The following is a 24141-nucleotide window of genomic DNA, read 5'->3' as shown; positions in this document are numbered from 1 at the left end:
ATAAAGTGGGGGAATACAAACTGTATATGACAAAGACAAGTACACCATACTTGATCCAGAAATAAAATCTTCGTTCGATTGGCAGATGCACCACATAAGTTGCTCCACTGCCTCATTATAGCTGAAAGAAGAAGAAAGAATAGAAATTGAAGTGCACTATACTTCAATGATACAAACTTTTGCTAAGTAAAATATTTAAGATCTTTTTCCCACAAGTTCATTTGTATAATCTTACAGTGGTCTAGAAATGAGAATTTTTTTTTAAAAATCTTCTTCACAAATGTCCTCAATTTGGAGTCGCACTATAAATAATGAAATTGCTAAACCCTAAGCTATGCCATTCAACAAATAAAAAAGTTCTCTACAGTGGTAACTAACATTAACTCATACTACTTTGAATGGAACAGTTAAACCATAAGCTATAATACTCAATTAAGATAATGGCATAAGTTAAATTATCCCTTTGAGAATGGTACCTTCGAAGGCTGCATTCACTATGTTGGCTTTGTGGTATTCAAGCAAAAATTTTGACCCTAACATTGACTGCAAGGTCCTCTGCCTGCAATATGCCTTCAATTTTTAAACACTACAAGGTCAATGATATAAATGAGGATGAATCAACTACCCACAATAGCTACTAAAAGCACCAACAGAATCCCAACTCTTACAATTCACTTAAGATTTAATATTGCAAACTGATAACTACAATGCAAACCAAGACCTAATTTTTTGGGAAGAAATAGAAGAAGAAATAAAAAAGAAATCAAGGACTTGCCTTTCAAATCATTTATAAGAATGATATAAAACGCATTGGAATTGCAATGGCCAGGATTTTCAACTGTGTTCCTAAGAATTCACAGCCAAAGCACAAACAAGATATTTTTATCAAAGAAAAAGACAAAAAAAACCCCCCAAAATAGGGAAGATCTGTTATGCACTACATTTTGTTTCACACAAGAGGCAATACAAGTGTCGAACCAACAAAGTGGGGGCATTGAGCTGGTTTGTTGCGCTGGCTACTATGTTTTGGAGGTGTATAATGAAAGCTCGAGAGCTGCCAGAGGAAAAAGACCTGCATTTCTGAGTTCTGCTGATTGCAGCCTCCCTTGCTTCCAACTTTTAGTGGGTGTGGTGCAGATTACACATCCCTTGCTTCCACATCCAACCTGCATGCAAAGATGAAAAACCCAAATTGCCAACTGTTCATTTCGACAATTCTTGCTCTGCAGCCTCCTGCGCATACGACTACCCCGACACCATTATTTTGTCAGCCCTGGCATTGGAAGTGGTGCGTTCTTTTGTATTGGTGAGAGCAAATGTCTCTGCCAGCCATCTGTAGGGCCAATCACAGGACGCTAAAATACTTTTCTTAAAAATGTTGGGTAAAAAATATGCATCTTATACATAAGACATCTTTGAAATTAATTTTCTCTGGAAAATTCAAACAGTTTGATTGGCTGAATAGAAATAGATTAATCACTCTGCAACTTGTAAAGATACTCTGCTTCCTCTGTTAAAACACTCATTAAGCCATTTTGCGCTGTAACGACGCCACTTGAAATCTCTCGCCTCACTTGATCCATTAGAATTAAAACCTGCCACACATTTTTCAAAGCACATTACATAAAATAATTGATGGTATCTTGAAGGGATTGAAATAAAAGTATGATATTAAATCAAACATGACTAGAGATATATCGATGTACATTGATTTAAATTAAAAGTTTTTGCACCAGTAAATGTCTCATCAGGATCAATATATTGTTGATTAATGATCTGTATAACTAGTATATTTATATTAAAAAAATATATGTAAAATATGCAGAAGAGAATCATCTTACTAAGCATCAAGAATACAAATCTATTAAAGTCTTACATGCAAAAATTTGTGAATCTAGTTGGAGACAAGTGGCGAGAGTTGTATTTTATTTGCAGTAATAAAATAACACTTCCACAAAAACTGAAAGATGGCAATTCATGCATTTACTCATCAATTGCATGTCAAATTATTTCAAAAATAGATTTTCGTCTACAGATATTTTGATGTCATTGTAGGTGCCTCTCGACATAATCAAATTCTCTTTCCTGTAACCAAAAACAATGTTAAGTCATGGAATTGTATAGCCTTATATAAAGAAAAAATATCTAAACAGCAGTTTATCCTCATCCAACTTGTCCATGATGGTATGAGTTTCCTGGAGTAAAATCATCATCGTTGTCCTCCTCGCAGCCTTCATAAGATGATATCTCATATGAATTAGCCTCACTGCCCAACATTGATTGCCCTTCTATTTCTGAGTAACTTTTTCACAACTAGTTCACATGCTTGACACCTCTAATACATTAGAATAAATAAAGTTGAAAATATCATTTTACCATATGGAGGTCTGTTTAAAAAGTCGTTAAGCTATCACCATCATACAGAAAATTAGCTAACAGTTTACCTTTGCAGCATATTCCTTTTGAATCTGAAGTGTTGTTTGCTGGTGGACTTCTTCCATGTGTTTTTCATGCAAATTTGTTGGACTTAGCATCCTCCTCTATCCTTCGTACAGGACTCCAGGAGGATAGAGGAGGATGCTAAGTCTAACATGAATCTACAAGTCTCCAGAGACGCCTGGTGGATGAACAAGACTGAGACTATAGTTGTACAGTAGACAATGGCCTCCGTATATTGAGACTATTTCAGTTTAGGGTTCCTCAGCTACGGTGTTGGGGAAGTACCCTCATTCCAGCCATAAACCAGAGACGCCCGTCATGATTCCTACTCCATTAAGGAAAACCTAAACCCTGATGCAAAGATTGAGCCATTCAAATCCATACGAATTTTCAAATACTTCCATACACATTCAAGTGAATGAGCAAGAAAATAAACCAGTTTTATCTAGTTCTCTTACAATCCTGTCTATCAATACCAGTACTAAAACCCATACCGGATGAATTCTCATCCAGTTGATATGCTGGTAAATCGGGCAAGAAAAAAGCTGGGGTCGTTAGTATGTGATTTAGAGGACTTACCGATGCAAAGATTACAAACAGAAACACACAAACGTAAGTTGATAAGGTTGAGCACTGATATCTGGCAGTGGAGTTCAGAAACGTTTCAAGTAAATGTCAAATCAAAATAGTACTGGTTGTACATACATAGATACAATTTATGTAGCGTAATCAACAATATATGTTATAATGAAGTAAGTAGTTCTTTCTTTAGTAGCACACACAAGGAAAGCATTTGATATTTGATAAAGTCCATTGATACAAGAGTTTGGCGCCTCTGATCTTTTGCTTCCTTGTCTAAACGAAGTTGCTCTTGCTGCTGCTTCCATGCTTCTTCCAATCGCTTCTTCCACTTTTCGTCATGCCATTTCTTCCTTTTTCCTCTTTTTTGCTAACAGAGGTTCACAAAAGAACAGAGGCCCAAAGTTCTGGTATCATTGGACTTAATTATATTTCAAGAAAAATGATTTGTAGAAATGGGTATAGAAACTCAAATGTACTAGCGGCTATAAATCTAGGTTTCACAACTTTGCCTGCATGGATAGAGTTTGAATGTCCACCAAAGCGTACGAAGACTGATTTCTTTTCAATATATCAGTTAATATAGTTAGACGAGCTCTACAGGACATGAATACAAAATATGACATGCATACAAAATATGGATACGCCGAAAAGGTACATGATCTGTTCAAAACTCTGTTTTTTCAATCTGTAATGTCCACAGAGAACTCTAGAAAGACTCTATTCGAACGGTTATAATTTCCCTGATAGGCATGCATGCAAAATGCAGATATAAAGACAAAGCAATGAGTTTTTTGATAGAACATCATGAAGAGAGGTTTTCACAAGGAATGAAAAACATGCAGGATATTCACAAAAAGAATTATATTAGAAAAAAAAAAAAACTTTCAAGAGAATCTCAGAAAGCAAAATGGAAACCATCATTCTACAGTCAAATCATTTCCCTCCTATTTATGCCAAGATGGAGTCGTAATATTATAGATAAAACATAAATTAATAGAGACGCACTTACCAGTAATTCTTTTGATCTACCTCTTCCTTTCACAGTCGGCCTTCCTCTTTCCCTTTTTGATCTCCCAGCAAAATAATCCTTTCTTTTCCCATGACGAAGAAAAGAGTACAGGTGGATACTATACTCCATATAATAGGAATTACTGGAGAGAAACAATGCTTTTGTATGGTTTATTTCTTTTTTTCCCCGGTAGTTCTTCATCTTTAACCGATTTTCACTGATTTGCGCCTTCTAACTAGCAGTTATCTCCCTAATTTTATTGCAGTTCATTATTCCCAAATATTTAGATGCCAATTTGAAACAAGATGTTCCACAAACATATCTTATTTTAATTTCTATTCTTTAATTTTATTAAAATTTAAGTTTTTTATTTTTATTTTGTTTCTTTATTAAATTCTTATATTCATAACTAATTTTATATTCATATCTAGTTACATTTGACATGGAGTTAGTGGATTCTATTCTTTAGGGGGAGTGGAGCCACCACCCTCCCTAAGAATAGAAATTTTTTAGGAAAAGAAAATTATATTAGATAAGGGATAGATATAGATATTGGGACAAAGGTACTTGCACAAAGACAACATGGTGAGAGAACACAAAAAATAATAACTTAATAATATTAGATGATAATATTTGCATACTAGGGAGGAAACAAAGGAAATCTCAAAATCTAAGAAACAAATAAACCCATGAGATTGCAACTCAAATTTGTCAATCAATAACAATATGTAGTGGATAAACAAATAATGGAGACATGCAATATTTTTGCTTTCTATTAAACCTAGAGATTACTTTTACAAAATAAACACTCTCAAATAAACTAACTTCTTACAACTACTGATTACAAACTAATTTGCAACATTTTGGACCTGCTCCCAAACACTAAACAATCTAGAGCTCCTCTACGGTCTCTTACAAACTACAAAGCTTCTCCAAGCTCTCTCTGACTCACATGTTGCTCACTTTGAGTTAGTGATGCCTAGAGAAATCACTGTTCATCAAAAGACACAAAGTGCCTAGAGAAATCACTGCTCTTAGCACAAACAAACACATGACAACTGCTGCACACTCTAAATCACTCAGAGAACAAAAAACATTCCTCTACTACTGCTACACTCTCTAACTAACATTGGAAAACATTCTTCCCTTTTGTCTTGGGGCTATACACTCAAATTCCCCCTCAAAATTCAAATTCAAAATCACCTACCAATAATAAATTCAACTAGCTATTACTATTGCAATGTCAAGAGTGAGTTGGGGATGGAGATCCCAAAGTTTACAAACAAATAATTTCTCCAAAACAACTCCTAACAAGAAGGTGTGCATGGAGGCTCAAAAGAAATAAATTTTCTAGCAATCCCTCTTTATCCCAAGCTAACAAATAAGATCATTCCTTATCTGAATCAAAAATACCCAAAAATTTTCTTAGACACTCAAAATTGTCCCTACTGAATGGCTTCATAAAAAAGTTTGCTAGCAACTGCTTATATTGGTAAAAGTCCATTTTAATTTCACCATTCTCAAGTAATTCTTTGATAAAATGATATCTGATTTCAATGTGCTTTCTTCTTCCATGAAACATAGGATTTTTTGTGAAAGCTAGTGATGAGACATTGTCACCATCAATAGTTGTTCCATCCTCTTACTCTTGCTTCAAATCTACCAAGATACTTCTAAACCAAATAACTTTACATGCTGCTACATTTGTTGCTATTTAATCTACCTTAATTGTAAATAGGAAAATAATGGGTTTCTTCTTAGAAGCCCACGAGATTACACCCGAACCCAAATGAAACACATAGCCCAATGTGCTCTTCTAATCATCTACTCTTCTTGCCCAATCACTATTTGTGTAACCAACCAGTCTAAAATCATTTGTTGTATTATAAAAAATGCCATATCCCTTGATGTCATTCACATACCTCGAGATTATTTTACCCACTTGCCAATGGGAATCCTTTAGAGTCTCCATAAATCTATAAATCAGACTCATTACTTACATATATCAGGCCTAGTTGCTATCAAATACTTCAAACATCTAACCAAACCCTTGTGCATGGTTAGATCTACATTGTTGTTGCAATCTTCCTTGCTCAACCTAAGACCTAAAGGTGTTGGTGTTGGTGCAGGTTTGCTTCCTTGGATTGTAAATCTCTTCAAGATTTCATTTGCATATTTTTCTTGAGAAATAAAAATATCATGCATTTGTTTTACTTCTATGCCTAGAAAATATCTCAAGAGACCTAATTTGTGATCTCAAACTCTCTTTTGAACGCCTCTTTGAAATCAACATTGAGGAAATCACCATCCCCAGTGAAAACTAAATCATCTACATACAAGACAACAATTGAAATTTTACTATAAACTACCTTGATGTAAAGGGTGGTCTCATCATAGTTTTTGCTAAATCCATTGCTCATAAAATATGAGTCAATCCTATTGTACCATGCCAATGGAATTTACTTAAGCCCATAAATAGCCTTCTTCAGCCTATATACCTTGCCTTCATGATCTGAAACCATATAAAATTCCTCTTTCAACACTCCATTCAAGAAGGGAAACTTCACATCCATTTGAAACACCTTCCATTTGTGATGGACTACAATTGCACTACAACTACCTACAGGTTTTCCATCCTTACAATAGGGGCATATGTCTCATCATAATCTCTCCCAAATTTTTCTTTGTACTCCTTGACAACTAATATTTCCTTATGCCACTCTATTCTTCCTTTAGTATTACTCTTGGTCCTACAAACCCATTTCACCACAATAACTTGCTTGTTGGGAGGCAAATCAATTAGCTCCCAAGTTCTATTCCTTTCTATAGCATCTATTTCCTCATCCATAGCCTCACAACATTTCTCTTCTTTAATAGAATCCTCAAAATAAATTGGATCACTATGAAAATAATGAAAAATTCAGAATTTTATCAAATCCATCATTATACCTTTCATTTTGGTAATTCTCCCTTAGAATCTTGGTCTTCTTTGGCATTAAGGAGGTGAGAGTGGGGTCTAAAATCTCACTACTTCTATTGTTCTAGTGTGAAAACTCTGATTAGAATAATTGGGAGCTCTCTAGAGCCAATCCTCCTATAGTCTTTGGTTTCTTGCCTTTTTGCCTACTTGCATCAGGAGCTATCCAACCTTGTATGGAACTCTCTCAGACAAAATTATGAGATAGTCTATTGAATTTCTTGCGCCTCTTGATACTCATCATCTTCATCATCAATTCACACTACATGTGAGGTGTATTAAGAGGTGTCCACCGAGCCATCCCATGACTCATTCTCAATGAACTCCACATCTCTACTAATGGTTATCTTTTTGGTGATGAGGTTATACAGCCTACATGCCTTGGACTCAACACTATAGCCAACAAAAATTCACTTCTCACCCTTGTCATCAAACTTTTACCTCTTCTCCTCTAGCACATTAGCATATCCCACACACCCAAACACTCTTAAGTGCTCAACGCTGCACTTGAATTTTCACCAAACTTTTTGAGGGATCTTGTCATGAACCACCTTGGTTGGACTTCTATTTATCATATAAATAGTTTCTGCTAAGCCTCTAAGCCTCTCCTCAATACTTATTTGGGAGTCCTATTGCCTTTATCCTGCTCCTTGCCAGATCTCCATGATGGTTCTATTCTTCTTTTTATCCACTGCACTTTGTTACAGAGTATAAGGAGTTGTTAACTCCTTTATGCCATTTTTCTTGGAAAAATGCATAAAATCATTGGAGGTATACTCTACCCTGTGATCTAACCTTAAGACCTTGATAAGTACATGTTCACTCTCATTTTTAGTTTAGGCTTTAAATAATAAAAACTTATCAAACGCTTTAGACTTATGCTGCAAAAAATGAACCCATGTTCTACGGTTGGAATCATCATTCAAGGTCATAAAATATTAGCTCTTTTCAATGGATATGTCTTGTATAGGGCCAACCAAATCAGTATGCACCAAATACTATGGTGTTCTTTCCCTTCTATAGTTGCCCATTGAAAGCATTTCTTATGTTGCTTACCCAAAATCCAAGCCTCACACTTTCTACTAGGTTGTACTATCCTTGAAAAAATATCTACCATTCTTTCCTTGGGCAATTAACTTAAACTAGCATAGCCTAAGTGTCCATAGTTGAGATGCTATATCTTGGAGGAGTCTTGAATTGCTTCCTTGTGGGCTGATTGTTGCACTGCTATACATTTTCCATGTTTGGCAAGTGCAACCATAGTCTGAGAAGAGAAAAAGTCTCTATCCTTAATGGAAACATACGGTTCTTTGTCATTTGAACTACTGCAAAAATATTCTTACTCCCATCCTTGTCAAAAATGATACATTTACCCTTCTCCACCAACACTTTTCATCTATTTTGAATCATCTATCCAACAATTATTGGAATCAGGGATCACTAAGAGGGGGGCTGAATCAGTGATCTATGAGTTGATATATTTTCTGACTTAACTTTAAACCATCGGAAGCATAAACATGAAACTGAAATGCAGAAACATGGAATAACCAACCACAAAATCATAACACCGGAATTTTTATGCGGAAAACCAAATGGGAAAAACCATGATGGGATTTGAACCCACAATATTATTCCACTATGGCTAGTAGAAAAATAATATTACAAAATGGGGAATGCACTTGCATTCAGGAACACTACCTAGAGATTACAACTCATTTACAATAGGGGCTACAACCCTAGAAGGCTCACTACCTTACTGATTAATTATAGAAAATGAACTCCAAAATAGAATCTACAATGCTTGGATGAGTTTTGGTTAAGTGCCAAATACACTAACAATATCACCTCTATTGTTCTGCTATGTTTTGCCTTGTTCTCTACCTCAGTCAGCTACTAGATCAAGAATGCACATGTGAACCTATGTTACAAAGGATTCTCGATCACCACTCACTCGCATATAATCATACCATACACCAAAAGGATCTTCTACACCAGTCTTATATATCTACAATCACAAAATCGATTATTTACAAGGTTGTCTTGCTAACGTAACATGTAGTCTTATGTCGGCTTGACCGGATCACCAAAGATAAATGCAGATCACCAAATTGATGATAAAATTCTATTTTTATTTTCGCCCAATCATCTTATATAGGATTCATAATACCACAATCACCAGAAAGTTTCTAGACCAAACTGCTCTGTTCAACCTGAAATATTGGTTAACTGGCTACCGGTTGACATCTGCTTCCGGATATCAAGATTTGTGATTAGCGGATGGGAATATCATGAATATTTTCCATCAATGACAACCCTAAACCATTAATCAAGCATTAGAAGCCACCAGATGAGTGTCAATTGTCAACAATCTCCCTCTTTGGCATTGATGGCAACACTCTTGAGAAATAGCTAAGTGTTGAAAACCTGTATACCGAATTATAAGAATATCTAAGGCTCCCCCTTAGACAAAGAATTTTGAAACATTTAATTATAGTCTTATACTATATTTTTTCACTTTTACTCTCCCCCTTTGACAACAATGCCAAAGATGGTTCGCTGTCCAAAATATATAAACAAAGATATTTATCGGAGATTTTACAAGTACTTGAAGATGTACGCAAAAATGTTCTTCAAAAATCTAAAGTCAATGTCCCACCCACTCTTCAAATTATCCAAAACTATAGCAAACGCACTCAATACATAGGAATGAATCTCTACATCCTATAGTTCAGATGGAACTAATTGTCCCATAGCCTTCAAACAGTCTACCTTATTGCTCAACATGGTGTCCAACCAGGGGGCAATCAAATTCTAGAGTTCACCAACTCTCCTCAAAATTTTGTCCTTATCTATATTGAGGCTTGAGATTTAATCATAAAGAGCCATTATCTGCCCTTCTACACTGCTCGTAAGGGATGCATTAGGATCAAAAGACTATAAAATACAAGCAGGTTTACCCTGCCAAACACTTATTTCCTTGTCTATGTCTACTGTGAACTTTGGAAAAATTAGATGTCTTATATATTTTACCAACTTCAGTTAATGCATCTGAAAGAGTCTGCAAACCTTTATCCAATCTTACTCTATCATCTTCAATAATTTTTCGAAATGTTTGCATTCTTACCTCCTTAAATCTATCCAAAACTCATTTAATAGTAGCCTTCTCCAAAGATTTTTTTTTTTGTTTACATTGTTAATCAATTGAAGTAATTTACCAAAGGGGCATGAATTAGGATATAAGTGTACACCTAGAGCCACCTTCTATAACACATCAATAAAAATCAAAATGAGTTTTTTTGTCTTCGGACTCTGAATTTACTAGATCTTGACAGGCCTAAGCTTGTACAATAGCTACAAGTATCAACTTCTCTGTCAGTGACATTTGTCCAACATCTAAAGGACCATCAAGATTAATAGAGATTTGGTGTAGGATCCTTATGATTGGAGGAGTGTCAATTGTTGGATCAACAACTCATTTTCCTTTATCTACCTCTACATCCTTCACCTCTGTCTTCTCAGGTCCCTTCACCTCGGCTCCATCCCCTATATCTAGTCCACCGTTGTTGCCACTTGGTGCAGTGTCATCCTTTTGAATCTTAGGGACTGCTTCAGTACTCTCAACCAATGGACAATTTACACTGATCTCAACATTAGTGGTTGCATTTCCTTGCTCATCTAGATGCTCCTTGGTCTTTTTTTCATCCTTTTGGTCACCAGAGACACCTTCCTTTACTTTTGGATGGGAAGTCTGAACTACATCACTGTAGAGAATTCTTCTTCGTTATTTTTCTCCAAATATTCTTATTCTCCTTCCTCACCTCTTCCACCTTTCCAATCATCAACCTATTCACCTTGTTTTTGCTTATGAATTCTTTCTTTTTACCTTCCTCAATGAGCCTTTTGGATTCATCTTGGGAGACACTGGTGCAAACATTAATCAACTCTCTTTCACTCATTTCCTTATTAATATTACTAGTTGTTAGCTTCATTGCATCAATAATATTATATAGATCCTTAGGGATACTACATTCCAATTCAATTAAAGCTTTGTTAAAGCTATGTAAATACAAAATAATAACTTCTTCAACTTTTCTTTGATCTGCTTCATCCATATTTTCATAATATGCCCCAATACTTTTCAAATTTCCATCAAAAATTATTTAATCAATCAGTTGATCTATTATCAATGGAGGAACAGATCTATATTTACCTTACCGATCACCTCACTCGAGATCTTTGTCAAGTTGAGTTCTAACCTTTCCTCATCTCTTGGGTCTTTCGATAGAGGTAGGTTTAGATTTGGCTATCTTGTTTTTCTAGGCTCCACCAGACTATGGATTCTTTACCACCCTTACAAATTTACCTTTCTTCTTAGCTTTATCTACCTCTTCATCAGATTCTGGCTTGAGATTTCCCAGGTTGTCTTCTAGATGCTTGTTGTATAGGGTAAAAATGTCAGCATTCTCGAGTTCATCAAGATCATAGTGGATATATGCCCTTTTGTCCTTATTATGAAGAAAACAGTAGGGTAGAGAGGAAAACCCTTCTTAGGGATCATCCTCAATGGATTTGAAAGGATGTTTCTTGAAAAATGGTTCGAGCCCTATCTATTATTTCCACTACTAGTGTGGTATCAATTCTAGATGCAGAAGCCATTTTGAACTTAGGGTTTTAAAAAAATGATAGCTTGTAACAAACAAATATCTCAATTCGCAACTAGGAACAAATATTTGCTTTAGGATCACTAAAATCGATGTCTAGATCACTAGATTACTTCACTCTTTTTCTCTACACTTATCTCTTGATCGCATTGTAAAAAATAAAGCTTTCAAATGTCTTTTTATCCTTCAAAAACCTAATTCTTCATTGTAATAAATGTTGCATCCGGTTAGCTTGATTCTCATGGAATCACTTACTAGAGCATCAAATCTTCACTAAATCTTCCCAATAACATCTATATATATTATTTAAGCCTTCTACAACCTTCCAGAATCGATCACAGATCACCAAAGAGGGGGTTCTTAGAATCTGCATGAAAAGTTCCCCCTAAGGCAAAAAGCCCTAGTTACCGGATGAAGATCCTGCATCGGATTTGTGTGCAGATCTATTGTCTGTTTTAGATTCATGCTTTCTGAACCACATATTCTCATTCTTGTCTCTGATCTCCTCTACCTTTACCTTTCCTTTCTCATGTGATTTGTCCTTGTCTACCAGAGCACTCTTTTTGCTTCTACAATATTTTCCAATGTGACCCATTTTATTGCATGCACGACAAACAATATTCTGCATCATTATGAAGTTCATTTGATTTTGTCTAATCCTGCACTAGTTAGAAATATGTCCAAAATCCCACAAGCATAGAATCTCTTGTTTTGAAATCTATTCATTATTGCTTTGCACATATTTGACTTGTGACAAAAATAATTGCATATGAAACACTAACCAGTAAAGGTACGACCATTGTTCATATTATTCATTCCATTATTCATCCTACTTCTACATTGATTTTCCATATGACCAAATTTATTGCAAGTAAAGCATCTACCATTCAATTTATGTTCATTAGGCTTTCTTATCAGAGGATTCTTGCTCTTCTTCTGATTAAGTTTAGCATTGCTTAGTGCATATCCGGAGGATTCTCCTTTCTCAAATCCATCCTCGCATGTCCTTTCCATGTCTTTGACTTTCTAGCATCTCATCAAGCCTTTTGGAGCTAGCATTGAATTTCTCTTTATATTGATTTGCAGTAGCATGTTCATCTCTTATGGCAACAATCTATCATTCAAGTTCTTGACAATTATTACTTGATTGTGTCAACTCCAACTTATCATTCTCATAGATAAGCCTTAAGCATTCATCTTCTCTTTCCTTCAATGATTGGGTCAAATTTTCTTCATTCTTCTTTCGGTCCTCAATCTTCTTAGTCAGCCTCATCACAATGGATTGCATCTCATTCTTTAATGCATCATTCTCTCTCTCAAGCTTGTCAGCTTCATCAACTTTACCCTGATTTTCCATGATTTGATCTTCTTTCTCCTTCAGCTTGTCCATCAATTCCTTCCTCTTGTCTCTTGAAGTGTTCACTTGTTCCATCAAGTCATTAATGAATTCATTAGAAACATTTAGGTTTCTCTTCAAAGAACTGATCTCATTTCTTGTTGCATCAAGATGCTCAAGTGTCATACTCAGTTGTCTCTAAAAACTAGAATCCATTGATTCAATCTCCTTGACCTTCCTTAAGCGGTTAGGCTTCCTCATAGGAACTAGGCTCTAATACCAATAGTTGGAATTAGGGATTACTAAGAGGGGGGTTGAATCAGTGATTTACATGTTGATATATTTTTTGGAGTTAACTTTTAACCATCAAAAGCCTAAACATGAAACTGAAATGCAGAAATACAAAGTAACCAACCACAAAATCATAACACCAGAATATTTACGTGGAAACCCAAATGGGAAAAACCACAATGGGATTTGAACACACAATATTATTCCACTATGGCCAGTAGAAAAATAATATTACAAAATGGGGAATGCAATTGCATTTAGGCACATTGCCTAGAGCTTACAACTCATTTACAATAGGGGCTACAACCCCGGAAGGCTCACAATCTTAATGATTAATTATGATAATTAATTGTAGTAAATGAACTCCAAATTAGCATCTACATTGCCTAGATGAGTTCTAGTTAAGTGCGAAATACACTTATTTTATCACCTCTGCTATTCTTCTATGTTCTACCCTATTCTCTGCCTCAGTCAGCTACCGTATCAAGAATGCACATGTGAAATTGTGCTACAAGGATTCACGATCACCACTTGCTCTCAGACAATCATACCATACACCAAATAGATCTTCTACATCAGTCTTATATATCCACAATCACAAAATAGATCATTCACCTAGTCGGCCTACTAATATAATGTGTAGTCTTATGTTGGCTTGACCGCATCACCAAAGATAAATGTGGATCACCAAATTGATGATAAAATATTGTTTCTATGTCGATACAATCATCCTATACACGATTCACAACACCACAATCACTAGAAAGGTTCCGGACCAAACTGCTCTATTCAACCTGAAATATCGATTAACTAGCTAGTGGTTGTCATCCACTTCCGGATATCAAGATCTATGATTAGCGGATGGGAATCTCATGAAGAGTTGCCATGAATGACAACTCTAAACCATTAATCAAGCATCAAAAGCCACCGGATGAGTGTCACTTGCCAACAACACTCATTAGGTTGTGCTTAATATTTGGTCAAAAATAAGTATTCTCAATCTCTTTTTTTGTCACCTTGCTTAGTGCGGATCATGATAGATCCTTTTACTACAACTAAAACTATTCAATTTTTCCCCATCTTAATCTTAGACTTAACATTCTTATCAGTGAAAGAAAACAAATTTTCATTACCACTCATGTGGTTACTACAACCGATGTCCAAATACCAAACCTTAGGGTTGCCTTCTTTGCAAATGTTTCACATGATGAAGGCTATGGGTTGATTACCTTTAACCGCATTCACAACAACCACATTTATTTGGATTGATTATTATATGTTTTCTAGCACTCACTTTCATAATGACCAAACTTATGATAGTACTGACACTCAACATTGTTTTTGTGATACCTCTAATTCAAACTATTGGTCTTCTTGCCTTGTTTAGAGAAAGTCTAAGATATTATTGTTCCCTCGTGACTTTGAGCTCATCATGAGCTATGTCCTCCATTATTTCCTCTTTAGGAGTTTCCACAACCTCTATCTCTTTGGCTCCTTCCAACATTGTTTATTCTCTGCCTACCTCTTGCATTAGCCTAAGCTTTGAAACCTTTCTCTTGGGAAGATGTAGCATACCTATTTAGGTGCTACTCATGGGTTTGAAGAGAACCCATTAACTCATTCACTATCAATGTAGAGAGGTCCTTGGGCTCTTCAATGGTAATGATGATTGCATAATACTTAGAGGGCAAATTATAGAGGACCTTCTCCATAATTCTTTGTTCCTCCATGGTTTCTCTATATATCCTCAACTAATTCAATAAACCATAGAATTTTGTGTGAAAGTATAAAATAGACACTATCCTTTATTTGAAGAGTCTCAAAATTTGTTCAAAGCATTTTTAGCTTCACTTATTTGACTTTATTAGTTCCCTTGTATCATGTTTGGAGGATTTCCAAAGCTTCTTTCACATAGTTAACTACTTCTATTCTAGGAAATATTGCCTCTGTCAAGGATACCTGAATCAGAATAAGGGCCTTTATATATTTCCTCCTTGTCTCTCTCAACTAGGTCTTTTGATGGTTTGCAAGGGTAGAAAACTGAGTTGGATTAGTTGTATCCACAAACCCATTGACCAAAAGCTCCTACAAATCATTCGCAACCATGATAGTCTTCATCTTCTTTTCCCAAACATTATAACTTTTCTCATTAAAGGATGGTGGCTACTGCCAACTCATTCCTTCATCTCCAGCCATGTCTCCTACACAATAAAACTAAATACCTAGAGAATAAATGCCCAAACTCACAAGGATTTAAGGTCAATTGGCGCTAATACCATGTAAAGAATCTAAAATTCTCGGCAAGGGTAGAGGGTGAGCTATGATTCCAATCCCAGAATATGAGAAACAAATTAACCTTTGAGATTGAAACTTAGATTTGCCAATCACTAGTAATAGACAATGAGAGCATAGACAAATAATGGAGACATGTAATTTACTTTCTTTCTATTAAACCTGTAGATCACTTTTACAAAATAAACAAATTCTTAAATTAATTAATTTCTTATAGCTACTAATTACAAACTAATTTACAGCATTATGGAGCTTCTCCCAAACACTAAACAATCTGGAGCTTCTTTGAGCTCTCTTACAAACTACAAAGCTTCTCAGAGATCTCTTTAACTAACACATTGCTCACTTGGATTAATTGATGCCTAGAGAAATTACTGCTCATCAAGAGTCACAAAGTGCATGGAGCAATCATTGCTCTTAGCACAAACAAATACATAGCTACTACTGCACACTCTGAAACACTAAAAGAACAAAAACCATTCCTTTACTACTATTGCACTCTCTAACTGACATTGAGAAACTTTATTTCCTTTTATCTTCAGACCATCCACTCAAATTCCCCCTCAAAATTCAAATTCAAAATCACATACCAACAATAAATTCAACTAGTTATTACTACTACAATGTCAAGAACAAGTTGGGGATGGAGATCCCAAACTTTGCACACAAACAACTTCCTACAAATAGCTCATGACAGGTAGGTGTGCATGGAATCTTGGAAGAAATATATTTTCCACCATAGAGTAAGTTTGGGATTAGAGGTTTGGAATGAAAAGAATAAGGAAAAAAGAGTATCATGTAGGAGACCTTCCATCTTTTAGGTAGATTGTATATCTAGATAAGAAATTATATATGTATATATATTTGAATCAATAATATATAAGCATCCATATTGTAAATTCTATTAGTTGCTCATGAAATGATGAAAATGAATCATATTTGATACTGTCCCAATATTGAAATTTTGTCTTGACACATGATAAATAGAAAAGACGTGACTGATGGTTATCAACACAACACATGTTAATGTGTTTATATTTAACTAAAGGCGATGTCTATACACCAATCAAGACATGTCTTGATTAGGCATGTCTAAAAGACATGACCAATCAAGGCATGCCTTGGTCGGTGAAGCATAGACTATAAGTATATGCAAATGAAGTGTTGAAGAGATATTGAAATTATTAATGTTATCTTCAGCAACCCGTGACATAAGAAATAGAAAATATCAGTAAAGAGAATAATAATATATATAACTTCAGACTTGAACATAAATATGAATATCATTTACACATTAGAACACTAAAAAATCTAGCAAAAGAAAAAGTCATAATCGTTGTAAACAACCAAAAAAAATCCATAATAGTCGTAAACAACCCTAACTAGTAGGGCCAATAATAAAAGAGCAATAGCCTAAAAGGGAGAGGAAGCACCCCACCACCACCCCCATCACAGGGAGTAATGCCAAATAGGAATGCTTGGAAAAATTACTTCCACCATCAATAGAGGGAATAGAGAAAACAAAACATAGAGCCCAAAACCAAGTAGGGAAGAAGAAGTAGAGGTGGCTAAGAACTCCATCTACGAGCCCCCAACAACCACCATAGATGAGTAGTGAGTTGCAAGAAGAAGCCCCCCCATACCTACTACCCATACAAGAGACCACCCACACTTGATTGAAGCCAATAACCTAAATGAAGTTGATACAAGCACATGACCCTAAAAACCCTTAACAAGAATAACTATGTCTTGGCCCACATCAAACCAAGGAGAAGTACTAAAGAATCAAAGTCCATACTTCACACAAGGCTTGCAGTAGTCAAAAAAGAAGGCCTAATAGTAGAAATAGGGCCAACCCCGTACTAGGAAAACACAGGCAATGAGACTACAAATAGTACAGGACCAATCACGATAGGAAAAGGGGATGAAAACACACGACAAGATTGATTGTCCAAAGCCTTCCGCGCACTCCCCTCCACCATCTTCATTATCCTCCAAGTTTCCTACACCACCTCCATCCCTAGAAACCCTAGAGCCCCTAATCCTCCCCTACATCGCCTCCATTTTGAGTCATTTGTTGTTGATATATTTATAAGCTAATTCATCAATACTTACTATGCTCTACATTAGGTTTAAATAATGGATTTTATAAATCAAAAGCTAATCAACCTTATGATGATATTGCCAAATATCCAACATAGATATTTAACACAAGATCATTCATTATTCTTCTTTCATTGTAGTTGGGATCCATGGGGATTTGATATCCAATAAAGATGATAACAAAATTATGCACTTTAAATGGTATTCTCTACTATGTCATCAACTCTTTATATAGTCAAAGAAAAATGTGGAATTTTGCAATCAATTTGAGAGTGCACAATGCTAAGGGAGTTCCAGTGCTAGTTTATCCATGGACTTACATATGGGATGCCATTTGTAGCCATCAAACTATATTATGTTTGAAGACTATTTTGTCCAAAATTCTCAAGGTTCTAAACGAGAAGATTGTCTCAAAGAGTAATTAAATTTGATGGGCTAAAGGATATGGTGCTTGATGTTAAGTGAAGAAAATTTTGGGTGATTGGTCCCTCTAGATTCAAATACAATAGTGATTAGAGTGTTCTTGATAGAATTATATTTTTTTAGATCCTATGACAATTGAATGAATCAAATAAAGTTTAGTTGAGCATCGATAAGAAGGTTTACTTTTCTCCTACTTCCATTAATTATTTTTGTTACACTGATTAAATTAGGCATGGTGAAAATAAGTCCAGTTTTTACCACCAATTTGATAAGATTGAAGATTTGGTGAGGAACTACATCTATAATGCAAAGCCAAGGGAAACAAAAGTGTAATGGTGCACAATTATCAATGGGGAAGAGAAAAGAAAGAGAGTTGACCTTAGTTATTAGGGAGAACTAAGGATACAAACTATGTTAGGTAATGTTGTTACCCTTGCCCCTAGGATCTCTACACCAAATGAAAGGATAATAATAATAATAATAGAAGAAGCATTAGAAAAAATAGAATTTGGAAATCGGATACGACAATTTGAGGTGCCATATTCATCGAATGTTCCTTCAAGGGCACTTCCAAAGAAACCAAACTGTGTTTAACCCTTGGTTGATTATTCTATTCATTGTGTAAACATAAAGTAGGTGGGAAAAAGTGTACTAGATATTGAAGAAGTTAACCAAATGTGGGATTCCCCTCCAAAGTTCCAAAATGATGGTGTTGCTTAGGAGAGGATGATCATTGACCTTATGGCTAGTGGAGATGTGGTAAATGACATTAGAGCCCTTGCATGTACCATTTTTCTTTCCAATGATCAATTCTTAAATCCAACAAATTTAAAGTTTATCAGCAAAGAACAATATGAAGCTATTCATTAGGAAATTGAAAAAATAAAAGGACGAGGATTCACCTTAGGAAATAGATGAGATAAAAAATAAAGTGGTACTAGAAATTGACTTCCATGTCAGCAACATTACTCTAGAGAAAGGAATTAAAATAATGGAAGAGAGTGGGTGTTTGTTTGTTTCTACCCTCGAAACTTTCTTCTATTCAAAATTTAAAGAAAATACACAAAAATAATGGTGCTAACAAAATTGGTTATTCGTACACCATTATTGATGTCATTGGTTTGCTCTTAATCTATTGAATTCATCTAATTGGATAATCCTTCATAAATTGTGCATTAATTTAGTGTGACAACCAATACATGAATATATAAAAGCCATAAAAATGCTACCGGAATATATAAAAATAAGTTCATCATGTGACATATATGAAAAGTTCTTAGAAATGAAAAAATCATAGTAAAATAGAAGATCATCAAAACAAATTAACTCGCTAGACATTAAGAGGTCCCACTACATACATAGTAGAATGGCACTCATAATGACGCTTAAAGTAGCACTCATTATCATTGTTAAAAAGAATGGAGAGTTAATCCAATGACCTAGACTTTAATTTTTTTTTATAGGGAGAAACCTGTAAAGACCCTCATCCACAAGAAGGCACATATTATCATTTAATAAAACGTAAGCTCGCTACGTGGGATGGTTGGGGGCATTAAGAAATCCCACAACATACATAATAATCAGTCAAAAAATTGATCTTGCTGCTGCAGTCGGGTAAACGCCAGACCAATATCTACAAAATAGAATCTTTCAGAGACGGAACAGCGGCGCAAACACTCTGAAGCGACAAAATGTGCGTCCCCCTCATGTTCACCGTCACCAGAATTCACAGAACCGTTACACTGTTACGACAAAAAAAACATTATATATAACCGCAAGACGCTATATTTAAGCCCACCGAAGACGAAAAAAAGCAGGACAATCGACAGAAAGATTCATTTCTCATACTATTTTGAGATCGACCCTCATGACAGGAACAGCTTGAAGCGGATGCACCATCTCGCAGGAGAGCTTAAGAACCTCAGACAGATCGACGGGATGCTGGTGGTGTGCAACCCAGTAGAAATGGTGCAGCAGTTTGGCCACCCAAAGATGAACAGTTGAAAGACCGAGAGCTTTTCCAGGGCAGACCCGACGACCCGACCCAAAGGGCGCAAGCCTCAAGTCATTTCCTCTGACATCCACATTCTCACCGCCCTCAGATTCAAGGAACCTCTCTGGTCGGAACTGGTCCGGGGAATCCCAAATGAGTGGGTCACGTGTAATCGACCACATATTCACCATGGCGGTGGTACCCGCCGGCACACAGAACTTCCCATCACCCACATTGGTGTCCCGAGTGGAGAGTCGGGCCCATGATAGGAGTGGACCAGGTGGGTGCATTCGCAGAGTCTCCTTCACCACCGCCTGCAGATAATGGAGTTTGCAGATGTCCGAGTCTCTAACGCTTCTGCTCTTTCCCACCACGACCTCCAGTTCTTCCTGAAGCTTCCTCTGAGCTCCTGGGTTCCTCACCATCTCCGCCATGGTCCACTCTGTCAGCAGTGCCGTCGTGTCAGTCCCACGAAATATCATTTCCTGCATGCACCCACCATAAAGAACCAACAACAATCAATGACCACGAATTCAAGAACAATCATCAAAGTAAAGAACATTAAAAGAGAATAAAACAACAAGGAACAAGATTCAAGATGCGACTTGTCTATACAAAGCTAGAACACAATCCAATCTTTATCATACCCAGAGAACAGAGATCATGTCTTCATCGTCCAGTTTGTCTTCTCCATTAAGAGACAAGAGAACATCGACAAAATCAGAGTCTACGGTGTCGTTATCCTTTTCTTTGAGTCGGTGCTCCTCGATGATATTCCTCACGAAGCCTCTCACGCGTGGGACGAGGCTGGCGCAACGAGAGTGGATTCGCAGGGGATCCAGGAACCTCAGCCATGGAAGATGGTCGGCCCAGTTAAACGCCCCAAGAAGCTCGAATCCCTCCTCCACCATCTCTCTCAGACTCCTCACTTCCTCGCTATCACCGCAGATATCGAACCTCCTACCAAAAACGCTATCCAAGATGTTGTTCAGCGCCGCAGCTTGCAAATGGCGCCGCAGCAACACAACGCCGCCGGAAACATACTCCTCGTGAATTTCCTTCAGCATGACAAGTGAGTCCGCTTGTCGCCCAGGTTCGTGGGCGGCGATCCTGCGGGGGCCGAAGAGATGGGTGGCGGAAATTCGGCGGAGCATCCTCCAGTATTCACCGTTGGGTGCAAACCCAATAGCACGCCCGAACATGAGCTGCTGAGCGGATTGCTTGAGCGGCCTATCTGAGAAATTTACTGAGCTGAGCAACTCTCGAGCCACCTCAGGATCAGATGTAATAACAGCCGGAGTTGAACCCAAGCTAAAGGCCATCAGCTTCTTTGCACCATGAATATCAGCCAACTGAGCGAGTCTGCGATGGGCAAGACCACGGCTCATATCAATGAGGCTTCCGATGATGGGAAAGCCTCTGGGCCCAGGAGTGGTGGCACCGCCTTTCTTCCTGGCGGCCCATGCACATCCTCCCGGGCTCAACGATGCAACCACAACGGCGCAGGCAGCCCCGAACAGAATTGCGACGTAGAGCGGCCATGCAGAAAGGGTGTGATCCGTGTTGTGTAGCATGTAGCCGCGTCCATCCTTCGTTAAGAGTGAAATGGCATAGAGCCACCACCCTCCTCCGCCACCACAACTCCCACTACGACTCTCCATTGGAACAACTGGAGATAAATATACCTTGACAGTTCAAACCGAGCAGTAGATGTGGATGCAAATATGGCTGAGAATCAGACCATTTTATACTTGACGCCCGATAGAAAAGGACAGAAATAAGCGGGCCGCCGATTCCAGTGGTGAAGCACAACCGTCCGTTATCATTTAAAAAAAATATTTACTTGGTATTGTAGCCCCAATAAACAGATTTCTAGCCGCTAAGTTGCATGGGAATCAAAGCGGCGGTGTCCAATCCCAATTGCCTTGCGGCGCAAAATCTCAACGGCACATAAATAGAAAATGGGTTTTCTCCCAGGAAAAGCCAGCTAAGTAAGGTAGCCATTTGAGTGACAACACAACGTTGAAGCTTCGCCAGGTAACAGATTTTTTTCGAGGACTTCAATCAAATTTTAACTTTCCTATACAAACACCGATTTAATTCCTCGATACTTGTCCACGGCAACGTTTGGAGAAATTTTTGGCCGCTATTCCTGTTAGGACTGATACGCCGAGATTGTTGATGTCTCATTTCCAAAGAGTTCTAGTACATTACATATGTGTACGATTGATTTTAGTTGTTGAAGAGTACGAAAACACGGCTGTAGCTATTCTGGCTTCAAAATGGCATGTCATGTCATTATGCGGCTCTTCAAAATCGCATGCCCTTTCATGTCATACAGCACCATACAAACGTTCCGGGACCCACCATCGAACTTCTGAGATGGAGGCATGTTACCGTTTACGGTTGACGGAAAGCAATTGTATGCGGCTAACATTTGCCGGCCACTCTCCCGGTCACACCTCACCGGCACGGCTACAGTTTGTAACCACTTATGTCTAAAAATTTGAATTTCGATTTTAAAACTCTTCTCCCGCTCCCGCCCAAACATAATTTCAAACATATTCATGCAAGGTTTTGAATTTGATCGCTATTGAATTTCATTTTCATTTTCTGATGCTGCATGCAAGGTTTGGATGTCGCAGCCGGAAATTACACGCTGAATGGTATTTAGTAGTTGTGATATAGAAACCCAGCGGAGAGAACCTAAGGCAACTACAGAAGAAGTTTGACTATGTCTCTCATGGATGGTACTGTGGCTGAACACCTGGCTCTCATTGCTCGTGCCTACCAAGTTGATTATGTGATCTCCAGGTAAGTTTTTTAGTTTAGAAGAGAGCCTATGCTTGGAGACATCAATCTCACAATGGCTAACATGGGCCTGAAAATCGTTGCGTCCTTAGCAATTGTTCTGCTACGTTTTGCTTGTGAGCACAATATCTTTGTTGGGTCTCATTAGTTTTGCTCTCTTTTATTTTAAGGTGAATTTCATTTATTGGTCTTTTATTTGCAGGTGAAGGAAATGCAGAGAAGGTGAAAGCATAGTTTGTGTTTGGAGACTTGTATGTTGATACAAGGAACCGTGATCCCAGCTACAACGCAAAATGATAACGAACCTTGGAGAAGACCATATGGATTCAACTGGCCTGGTTATCCTGGGATGGGTGGGAGAGGTAGTGCTGATTAAGCCATTGATCCGGCACTAGCATATCCTGTCCGGAACCACCTAACAAGTAGCAGATTCATCTCCATACCTGGCAGCTCTCGGCCCAGCTCAGTTGGCATACGTAAAGGCCAGTTGTTGATCTCGTAGCCCGTATAGGCCCATATCGCCATGAGCGGCACCAGTAGTATCATAAGCAGTTGGCTCAGTCCCCATAGCAACACCAGTAGATCCGGTCATCTCGCAATCCGGTCGGGCACCAAAGAGAGGCATCGATTGTGGAAGCCCCTTAAAATTCTAGGGGCAGCTTTTGTGCACAGTAGCATAGTCGTTGATCCGGTTCCGGCCACGGAGCAAGCACCACTAGCACCAGTACTAGTGGTAGAGCCTAAGCATGGGCGTGACCAGGAGCAAAGGCATGAGCAGTTGCAGCGAGGTGTCATCGAAGCACTAATAATGAATGAGGGATCCAGTTGGTCCAGTAGATTTAGCTATTGACTAAGCTGATGAGCTTGACCCTGCTCGAGTCGATCAAGTTGTTGATCTAGTCGCCCATTCAGTCGATCCAGCAGTTCAGGGAGGTGCCATAATATAGATAGGGGCGTTCGTATCGCCCGGGTCAGGCCAAGAGAGGGAATTACCAAGAACCAGCCACATCCCGACTTGAGGCTGATTCCGGGAGGGAATAAGTGGGGTGGGTGGGCCGTAGTCGAATCAACGACTATGCTACTGTGCAGAAAAGTGTATTCCTCATTTCATGTGTTTTGTAGATTTGTGATAAAATTACATCATAAACACAAAGTCATAGGTTAAATTACATATTTTATCTTTTAAACATGCACAAGCTTAGGTCATGGTTGACAAGTTGTGTT

At 37.5% G+C, this 24141-nt stretch overlaps 1 protein-coding gene across 1 annotated transcript; it reads right to left on the bottom strand.

The window, feature by feature from the left end:
- Positions 1–19522: 19522 nt before the first annotated feature.
- On the bottom strand, positions 19523–21845 carry LOC131050245 (cytochrome P450 78A4-like). Its single transcript, XM_059217289.1, has 3 exons — positions 20754–21845; positions 19962–20591; positions 19523–19855 (listed from the first exon to the last, which is right to left on the bottom strand). The coding sequence occupies exons 1-3, from the start codon at positions 21765–21767 to the stop codon at positions 19694–19696; spliced, it is 1806 nt and encodes a 601-aa protein (XP_059073272.1). The 5' UTR covers positions 21768–21845; the 3' UTR covers positions 19523–19693.
- Positions 21846–24141: the final 2296 nt, after the last annotated feature.

Source organism: Cryptomeria japonica, chromosome 1, assembly GCF_030272615.1.
Source record: "Cryptomeria japonica chromosome 1, Sugi_1.0, whole genome shotgun sequence".
NCBI lineage: Eukaryota > Viridiplantae > Streptophyta > Pinopsida > Cupressales > Cupressaceae > Cryptomeria > Cryptomeria japonica.
The sequence above is the reverse complement of the archived record's forward strand: the minus strand, read 5'-3'. Positions and strand labels throughout refer to the sequence as shown.

What these genes read in the sequence shown, in the direction of transcription:
- LOC131050245 (XM_059217289.1), bottom strand. Translation starts at nt 21,767, where the DNA reads ATGGAGAGTCGTAGTGGGAGTTGTGGTGGCGGAGGAGGGTGGTGGCTC. An exon ending in ACATGATCTCTGTTCTCTGG is followed by an intron (nt 20,592 to 20,753) that starts GTATGATAAAGA and finishes GGGTGCATGCAG; the next exon opens with GAAATGATATTTCGTGGGAC. An exon ending in TGAGGGTCGATCTCAAAATA is followed by an intron (nt 19,856 to 19,961) that starts GTATGAGAAATG and finishes TTGTCGTAACAG; the next exon opens with TGTAACGGTTCTGTGAATTC.